This window comes from Sturnus vulgaris, chromosome 3, assembly GCF_052056855.1.
Source record: "Sturnus vulgaris isolate bStuVul1 chromosome 3, bStuVul1.hap1, whole genome shotgun sequence".
Taxonomy (NCBI): domain Eukaryota; kingdom Metazoa; phylum Chordata; class Aves; order Passeriformes; family Sturnidae; genus Sturnus; species Sturnus vulgaris.
Window position 1 is genome coordinate 31,221,556 of NC_142245.1, and position 10,283 is coordinate 31,231,838.

Here is a 10,283-nt window from a genome sequence, read left to right on the forward strand (position 1 = left end):
AATGATTTACATTTCATTTCTAGTGTGCATGAACATTCAGCCTCTTGAGGAAGTGATTAGATCATAAAATGTGTTTAAGACAATTAATGTAATTGTTGTTATTATCCAATAGCATATCATAGGTATTTCTACTAGTTGGCAAAGAAAAAAATAATTTACAAATATCCCTATCTGCTTTGGAACTATATTTCTGATTTTTAGTGCCATATGCAAAGGTTGGTATAATTTGATGGCCTTCTCTTGCTCCAGTGTTGTCCCTGTCTAATGTTTATGGCCCACAAGTAAATGTTTTTGACCTCATGGTGAAACATTCTATTTTGGCTTTGTCACTGATCTGGCCTGCAGGCTTCCATATAGACTTCATCTTACTTTGGTCATGCTTTTGCCAGCATTAAATTGTTTTGCTTTATCTTCATTTTTTGTTCTCTCCAGGTGTTTCACTGTGTGCATTTTGAGTGCCCAGCACAAAACAGTACCCACAAGGACGAGAGTAGTAAGGAAGTAGCAACAACAGAGGTGGGGACTGGTGGACAGTAGCTTGTTTCTCGCCCTGTTGGAGCTGCAAGCATCTGGTTCCCTGCATTCCCCTCCTGGATCCACCTTGCATCCTCATGTTCACCAACCATAAAGGAGGTTGAAAGGGAGCTTTTACAACCCCACTGACATTCTGTGAAATTATTCAGAACCTCCTTGTGCTGGCACCTTTTCTTTCTTTGTGAATGAAGGGGACCATGTCTGAAAGCTGGAAGTATTGAAATGGAAAAGGCTTTCTCCCAAGGACATGAAGAGACTGTTTCATTCTCCTCGATATGTTCAAATCAGGCTGGTCTCCAAGGGGGGAGAAAATAGGTCTTCAATCTTCATCAAGTACCCCATTAACACCCTACCTCTCTAGTCTAACCCAGGCAAGGAAAACAGAAGGAAATAAAATGCAGAGCTACAGTGGAAATCTAAAATTACTCAAGCAGAATGGAAAGTATATAAAATAAGTATTTGTTCCCAGGAGGCTTTTATTAGCAAAAAAAATGTTTATGGAACACATCAGTCCAGAAGTATTTTATTTTTAAAGTGATTCTTCATCCATATTCCTTTGTAACTAGTAATTTGTTTTCGAAATCATTTTGATTCTGTATTCCATTTAGTTTCTTATTTTTGGCTATAGCAAATGCTGTACAGTAGATTAAGGAAGTATCAGACATGCTTACCTGCTGAGATGCAAATTCTCTCATTCATCAGTGGGATGACAAGAAAAGCATTCATTATATCAACAAACTAATTAATGTTTCTATATTAATCTTGACCTTAGCTGACTTTTCAAAGTACAAAATTGTCATTTCCTACATTCAAAAGGAAGTTTCTAAATCAAACATCCGTCTTGAAGAAAATTGTATTTTTTCACTCCTGAAGATGATTATTTAAATTTTGCCTGCTTAAGACAACTTGCAACAGAACATCAAAAATGTTTGGTTTAGAAAAGTGGAACTCCATCTGGTCACTGACAAGCAGTTGTTCAAATACCAAAAGAAGAATTTGCAGATAATTTACATTTTTCCAAAAAGAGTTGTTTTACAGTCTGGAGCTAAAAATTCAAGGGCTGTGTATGCATTAACATTTCTCATGATCTTCTTAAAATGTGATGCTTTTGCACCATATTGTAAAAGATCTGGTTACTTTACAGTCACAGGATTCATTATCCATCCATATCTGTCTGGATTACATTGTCTGCTACTTTGCTTATTCTGTTTTCTTCACACTGATGATGATGTAGTCTCTTACTCTCCAGATCTGCATGACTTTTAGGAAGAACTCCACGTCAGTCTTTCAGTATGGGATAAAGAGATTTTGTTTTAAGACAAACGCCGATGTAATTGGCAAAATTGATTAGGATGCTTGTTCCTTCTCACAAAGTATATTATATTGGAAATGTCAGCTAACCAGTTTTATGAACTTGGAATTTCCTATGGTGATAAATAACCTTGTCAGAAGAAAACAAAGCTAGTGCAGGATAAATACGGTTTTCCTTTGCATAACCATAGTGATAAAATGAGTTATATCAACATAGCAAATTGTGTGCTAGTTTATCACACTACTTAATTTGAAATAATTTCCCTGTTGGATACTAGTTGTGCTAAACCCAAGAAGAAATATAATCACTGGTAGCAATGAATCAGAGGATATTTCAAATAAGAAAAGCATCCCTTTTCTTTCAAATAAAATTGATTAGGCTTTATCAATAATATTCTAGTATTTTTCATTGCCAAATTACAATTTAGTTCTGTCATTTGCATACAGTTCCCTCCCTTCCCACTGCTGTGTTCTGACTTGTGAATGTCTGTTGGTGAAGATGGATGCCCACTGTGCTGTACAAAGCTTGTAATTCATGTGCCACAGCTGCCTTAGATAGTGTGGAGTTCTGAGGCAGGATGCTGCTTGTGCCAGCCACCTCCCAGTCTGCAGGGCTGATTACCTTATGGCTTAACAGCCTTTGGAGCATGGAATAATTGAGACCAGCTACTGAGGACACCACTCTCATGTTTATGCATACATCCAAAAAGTTGGAATTGTTTTCCCTTTAAAATTAGCAAACTTTTTCAGTTGCGATCTGTGCTGGAACTACTGAGATGCCTGGAGCATGTCTTGCTTTTGACAGATAAGTCCTTGCATGGCAGTGGTGATATTTCTTTGCAGTTCCATCAAACAAGTCTGCTTTTCTCAAACTGTGGATAAGCAAAGGGCATAACTTCCTAGCTGTTAGCATTTAGTAGCCACCATGGTAGAGAATGTTAAAAAAACTAAAATCAAAAAAGGTTGTGCCATCTGTGGTCTGAGCCTAGGCTCTCAGAGAAAGAATGGAATTTTTCTATTTGTAATCTTTGATGTGCACAGTTAATTTTTATGACACAAGTTAGTCTTGTAGGCTATAATCCATGGAACATCTGTTTGATCTTGTCCTGTAACTCATTGTGGAACAGAAATGTCCCTTTATTTCCCATGGCATTCACTCTCTGCCAAGAATCTAGATGAACATATCTGAGATCCCCAAACCAAAAACTTTGAGGTCCTACTGACCCTTCAGTTTCCCACCCCCATAAATCTATAAAAAGATAAACCAACTTTGCATTGTCCCTTCATGCAGGTGAGTGGCAAGTTTTAGTATTAGATTTCTTTTCAATCACAATGGCTTTTCTCAGAGTCTTCATTTTATTTAGAGTTGCTCTAAACAACTCAGTTGAGAACCTGTCATCAAGGTGACCCAAGTGAGCTCCCAGCCTTTTAAGGCAAGTCCTGCCACAAGCCCTTCACGCTTTCAACCTTTATCCTCTTTATTTAAAGATATAATGTTTACAGAGAGCTGAACTCTACTGGGTCTTCTAATATTGCCCACCAACAAACACCCCTAATATCTGTATTGCCTAGAAGAGGTCTCTTGTCTTAACATTGTGTCACAATGTGTTCGTAGTGACAAAGGAGGCTACAACACAGAACTGATTTGTGGGTTTGTGTGAATGTTCTCATTCTTTCTAATTATTGTCTGTATTTATTGACTTTTGAGTTCAGATGTACTTCCTGTATATTCCTCTGAAGTTGGGGTTTTTTTCCCCTTTTTTATCTTTTCCTTTCAGTGAAAGTAAGTTGTGCTGTTACGGCGTTGTATCAGGGTTTATCAAAGTGATGGAATGCTGTAATTATTCAGAACGGTGTAATCACTTTTACTCTGTTTAGAACAAGGTTAGAGCAGAACTGACCAGGCACTCATTGCTTTCTTATCAGAAACTATAAAATAGACCTGTTGTTAGAGTTTTGCATAATGGAAATAACTATAATGACAATCCTGACCCATTGATTCTATTTGGTTCTTCAGTATCTTTAAATTCCCCAGGCCTCTTTTTCTCAATTTTACTTCCATAGGTTGAATTCAGGCTTAGACTTAACTCACGTGGAGCTCAGCAAAGGCCTTTCTAAAATCTTTTTATTTAGTTAACTTTTTCTAAATGAAAATAAAAGGTTTTTTATTCACAGACTGTAGAGGAAAATTATTATCTGAGGAAATTAATTTTTGAAGTGAGCAAACATTGTGCAGCTTACAATTTTTCAAGATGCTTTTCAAGCCATTTCCAATCAGCTTTAACACAAGTTGAAATGGCTGTTAAATGGAATTGCAATGAGAGAAGTTAATGCAAGTCTAATGTTAAAGACAATACAGAGGAGAAATCACTAATTTTGTTAGACTAAGAACTCTTCTTCATTTGCCATTTCCTTCCTTCAGAGCTCCATTTCTTTCTTCGTTTCTCCATGAAAATCATTGAGTTTTTCATTATGACAACATGTAAGAGCTCAGTGCTTCTCAGAATTGCTGAAAAATTCAGTTTAATGCATCTTCATCTTTACTAATGACAACATTAGAGAATTTTCAGTTAAGTACCTGACTTGATGAGAGTTGATTTCCATGAAAGAAAGCAAAATAAGTCTGTAACTGTTTCAGTCTAATTAAATTTTCAGTACAAAAATTAGATGACAAAGTTTATGCCATTCTTGTCTGATTGTTGTGTCTGGTTATAAAGTGATGCCCACTGAGAGACACTTAGTAAGAGATTAGCTAGAACTTTGATTTAATTAGCTATAGATTGCATTTCTCTATGAGAGAATTGGCTTATATTTTGACAGGTATTAGCCTACTGTCAAAGAAACAAGTCAATGCATTGGTAATTTTGTTGTTGTGGCTAGAGTAGTAAGCAACTGATAGAGCCAGAAAGAGTTAATAGATCCAAGAGTAAACGTTTAGGCTTGTGTATCATCATATCAGTTGCCAGAGGACTAAACCATGCTTCAAAAATAATTGTAGATTCCAGAGGATGCTTGAGGCCTGGTTTCTATCCCCATCTCTCAGTTAATGGTTCTATTTAGGTTTGAATTGTTAGTTCTCTCTGAACTGATTGTTGTTGTTGTCAGTTGTACTAGTTTACTCATATATAAATGGAAGCTCCACAAATCTTTGTTCAGGATACAGAAGGAAAGGTCCTGGGTCAAGTTTTAGGACTGCTTAAAGACCCAAATATATATGTGTGTGTGTGTATGTGTGTGTGTGTATATGTGCATTAAATTGAGGTCCTAGCTATTTATTTAGCTTGCATTTAGAATATATTCTAAAGTTCCAAAATGGGGAAAAAAAAATCTATGCAGGCAGGTGTGAAATGCTGCTGTTGTGATATGGCAGGATGCTGATTGCTTTAAAAGTGCAAATGTCTCAAAAAGGTACAGGCAAACCAGTCCAAAGTTTGTGTTCAGTTGTTAAATATTGGAGATTTGGCTGTAGTGAGGTGTATACAATATAAAACAAGCTAAATGCTCATCTCAAAGATGGGCACAGTCCAAAGAAAACAGATATTTTTCCTACCTACCTTGTCTGCCATGGGTTGCATTGTTTACAGAGTGAACCTTCATAGCACTTCTGTTACCTGCTGAAAAAACCCTGCAGTCATTTTGGCTCTTGCCAAGCTTTTGTTGCAAAGCTTTGGCTGAGGTAATGACAAAGTCCCACTCATATTCCACGGTGGAATCTGGGTCTGTAAGCTCACATGGAAAGTTTTAAAATCACATTGCAACTTTCTTTAGATAAAGAAAGCCCAAATTTAAAAGTGCAGCATAGTATGAGGAAACTACAGGTATCTGTCATATGCCCACGTACTGACTGTCTGTGCAACCACACACCCATCCTATCATACTGGATGTGTTTAATTACTACGGTGTGTCCAGATGGTGGAAGTGAAGAATGAGCTCCCTACACCCATGACATTATCCATTTTCACATGGTCAGTCATTAAAGAAGCACTGCTCCTTCCAGCCTAATACAATAATACAACTCAGTGTTCTGAAAAAAATTATAATTGCTTCCTTACATGAACGTAATGGAATTGAAGTTCAGATGACTAAATATTTGAGTGAGCGGTGGCATCACCCTGCACAGGTGCAAACATGCCTCTCTAGTGCCTCTTACTACTTTAGGCCCTGGGCTATCACAGAGGAGGAAAGCTGCACTATTGATAAAATGAACTTTTATTCATCCTTTTTGTACTTATCATCTTGGCACATCTATTCTCTTTGTGCAGCTGCTCAGTTAAACAAGTTTCTCATCATTTTCAGAATTATCCTCTGACTCCTGAAAACTGGCAGATACATATCAACTTCAGTCAATTATTTTAAGTGGTCTGAGGAATTTACAAAATGAATCTAATATAGTCTTTTACACCAAATTCTATGTGTCCAGAAAGTACCGGCCAAGTCCTGAAATACCAAGTGAGTTGGACAGTATTACTGCTCAGATGAGGGTATCTAAACTATGTGCCCTGTAGTTCAAGTAAACAGTAGTTATCACAGCATCTTTCTGTAGAGGAATCAGGGAATCACAGAATGATTGGGTTGGAAGGGACCTCAAAGATCACCAAGTTCCCACCTCCCTTCCATGACAGGGACACATTTCACTAGACCAGGTTGCTCAGAGACCTGTCCAAGCTGGTCTTGAAAACTTCCACGGATGGGCATCCACAACTTCTCTGGACAACCTGTTCCAGTGCCTCACCACCCTCACAGTAAAGAATATATTTCTAATACCTAATCTAAACCTACTCTCTGTCAGTTTGAAGCCATTCCCCCTTGTCCTGCCACTACGTGTCCTTACAAAACATCCCTCACCATCTCTCTTGTAGGCTCCCTTTAAGAACGGGATAGCTGCAGTCAGGTCATCCCAAAGCCTTCTCGTTTCCAGGCTGAGCAATCCCAGTTCAGCCTTTTCTTCATTCATGTAATTTGTGGTCTACATCAGCTGTCTGTTGTCTCTGTATTCCTGAGCTGTAGTTGCTAGGTGGTGAGATTTGTGGTTGATACCTAAAATCCAGTAAGTGTGTTTAACCACAGATGTTAAGAAATTTTTGTCTTTACTGAAAACTTTTAGCTTGTGCTTTTGAAATATGATCAGGCCACAGAATTGGCTTTTGAGTATCTTCTATAGCTGTCTGTTGGATTTTTGAGTTATCTTCAGTTGCTAAAAGATGGTAAGATTCCTCTCAGTAATTTCTCATAGAGATTTGTCATGCTGAGAAATGGCTTTTGAAATTATCATGGCAGATTCACTGCTGGAGAGTAGGGGCAGGTTTATTCTGCTTCTACGGGCCAGGATCCTGTTTGGGTTATTCTCTAAGTTTGTTTTTGCCATATTTAATAACAAGGGTGTCAGTGATCTGGGTCTGTCTCAGAAATCATGTCACTCATTTTGAGAGGTAAATACTTAAAAGAATGTTTTTATGCAATAATACAAAGCTGATGAGGCTTGGATGATTAGATTAGAAATATCACTTAAAGCAAGAGCTGGAGTTGCAAAAAGAGAAGTTTGGGGGAAAAAAAGACTGGTATGGAATTACTTGGTTGCATCTGTGCATATATAGTGATGGAAATGTATGTGTTAAGCAAGTTGGGTGACTATTTGCAAAGATGTGTTTCTATATGGCCTTTTTTTGTTAAAAATTGGAATTTTGTTAAGGAATCTATCACTCAACTGAATAGGAGTGCTGAAAGAGAACATAGGAAGTGAGGCTTTAGTAGTTTTTATGGCAAGAGGAACACAAATATAAAATTCTTGTGGTCTGAGCTAGTTCTGTTTGTCCCAAATCTTTCCAGCTCTTACTTTTTATTACAAGCTTTCACCAACCTACTTGTTACTTCTTTTCTTTTCTTCCCTATATAGCATCATATCACTGTTGCTGAGGTGTTCCTTGTAATTTTCCTACATATTGTGATATATTAAGGAATTTTTAAAAAATATTTATTTTTACCTCTTTATCCTACGCTGAATAAAATATCATCATCCCCTTTCATTCACATCAGACTCTAAACTACCACTAGACTGTCAAGTGCCAGTGAGCAACATTTGAGTTTGGCTCTCTATGGATGTGTGAATTACTAGTCCTTTTGGGCCTCGTACTTCCATGATCTCTTTACAGTCTGTTACCCTGAGGAGGAAAATAAGTAAAAAGTTTACTGTTGACTTAGGAAGTAGGCCAGGTTTTTGCTGGCTTACATAACTTAAGTTTAAATTTTAAGTATTTCTTTCTCACCATGGTACACCAGATATACGCTCAATTTGCTAGTTGTGCATTATCCAAGACATCAATTGTACATCATAAGTGTTCTTTTCTAAGTAACCTGCATCAACAAGAGTGAACCTTGAAAGAATTCATAACTTTTCAGTGTCCCTGTGTGAAGGTATTTCTGCTGTCTAGATATCTGAACATCACACTGAGCACATGGATTCATTTTGTGAAGTACAGCATTACTTCACAACTTGGACCCCATGTCTATTAACCTTGTCCAGACTCATAAAATGTTCTTTCCTTTCTGCTTTGTTCAGTTTCACTATTGTCTTTGTTTTTCTTTTTTAAGTGAATGTTAGTCTTGAGAGCCAGGCTAAACAGAAGTTTAGCTTTTAGTGACCTTTTTCACTCATTCTCTGTTAGTGGCTCCTCTTTCTTGACAGTAATTTAAATCCATTTTACACTATGTTACCCTCCCCTTCTCTGTAGCAATTATAATTGTACCTTGAAATTTTTGTGCATTAAATTCCTTTCCTTCTTTCTCATAGAGTGGTTCTAAACTACCTCAGATTTTGTCGTGAACAGGTACGAGTTTCAGCTACAGTTTTTAGCCTTTAGCCGTCTTTGAATGTTCTTTAAGTGCATGTGTATGTAGCAAAACCAGCCTGCCAGACCCTGATTGCATTTTCAGGAATACTGTCCCAAGTGAGACAAGTAATTGGGATGAACTCACAGCCACACCTGTTCAGGCTCTCGCTGATACCTCTTTCAAGAAAAGCTTTTCAGGAGCGCAATTTCTGGTATGGGAAGTGCTTCAACTTTCTCTTTGAAGGGACATGATGCTGCCTGCACTGGATGACTTCCACCTCTCCATTATTGTGACAAGCATCATAAACTGCATCATCAGGCCTCCATCCCTGGCTGCAGGATCCATGCTATTGCATTGGACTGTGCTCATCATATGAGAAGAAACCCCACATGGTGTGTTCTGAAGACCTTGGTGTCATTGTATTGTCATTTTATACTGCGGCAGATGTGCATTACCAACCCTTTGGGCTAATTAGATTTCAGGTTAAATGGTGGTTGCAGATTGTGCTGCAGTGACCCAGTTGATAACTTTGGGAATTGTCTGGTTTTGTAAGTTATCCATTGAACAACCCAGCAAACCTCATTAGTGCTGATTTCCTTTTCACCAGCAGACATGCACATCATCAAACAAGCATTTTGTAACGTGGAATTTTCTATGAGCATCTGGAAAAAGAAGCATCCCAATTATTTTCTTAGTAGCAATGTGTGTATTTGTAATGAAAGTTTTAGAATTATTAAACTGCTGTAAGCTATTTTGTGCATGCTCTGGCATTGTATTAACAGTTTATATTAACAGCTGATAAGCAGAGGGCTGTGGCAAACAAGGAATGCTGGCTGTGGATTTTACAGTTTCAAAGAGCAGCAGAGTGCCAGAGTGGATGCAGGACCAGACAATGCTCAAAACAAATCATAAAGTGAAACTGTTGTGCTTTGTATTTATTTCTTTGGGGATTCTTCTTCAAAGTATTTAACTTCACAGGAAAATATAGAGTATATTTAAAATAGTAACAATTAGAAATACACCTTTTCAAGAATGAGAGAGGTGTGATTTGAAAAATAAAGTGATCTTTTGTGCTTAACTGCTTTCTGTAGTTTTGTTAACATAATGTTAGAACCTGTCTGATGCTGCTCACATATTGCATGTGTGGGTAGAAGACTTTGGGCAAAACTGTATTGATATCTCATCACAGCAAGAAAGTTAATAACCTCATCATTGATCTATTAACTCATAATGACACAGTCTTAATATCAACGTAGAAAATGGTGGTGATTTTCACTGTGATTTCCAGGCCACCAGGCTTCCATAAAGCTACTGCAAATGTTTGGACCAACAGGATGGACCAACTGGATGTTTCTACCAGGATGTGCTGCTACACTCTGGATTGAAGTGTATGAATGAATGTTTCACTTTATTTCGCAAAAAAAGTGGACAAATATTGTGAGGCTTGGGATTCTGTTTCCTAGAAAACCCACTTGATTTTGCAGAGGTTTGTAGCTGATAAACCTCTTGATGTCCATCAGATTACCATGAAAGGTGGGAGCATTGAATGTTTGATTAATGAATAGTAGACCTTTATCTTCCTGGCTTATCAGCCTCACATATTGAACATA

The 10,283-nt window shown here is 37.6% G+C and overlaps 1 protein-coding gene across 2 annotated transcripts in view; it reads left to right on the forward strand.

The window, feature by feature from the left end:
• BTBD9 (BTB domain containing 9) overlaps nt 1-9,751 on the forward strand; it is a 114,916-nt gene extending 105,165 nt beyond the window's left edge. For both annotated transcript variants that reach the window (XM_088161286.1, XM_014893174.2), the window contains one exon: nt 433-9,751. In XM_088161286.1, the coding sequence (XP_088017412.1) occupies nt 433-537 (105 nt within the window). In that variant the 3' untranslated portion in view covers nt 538-9,751. The remainder of the gene's footprint in view (nt 1-432) is intronic.
• Nucleotides 9,752-10,283: the final 532 nt, after the last annotated feature.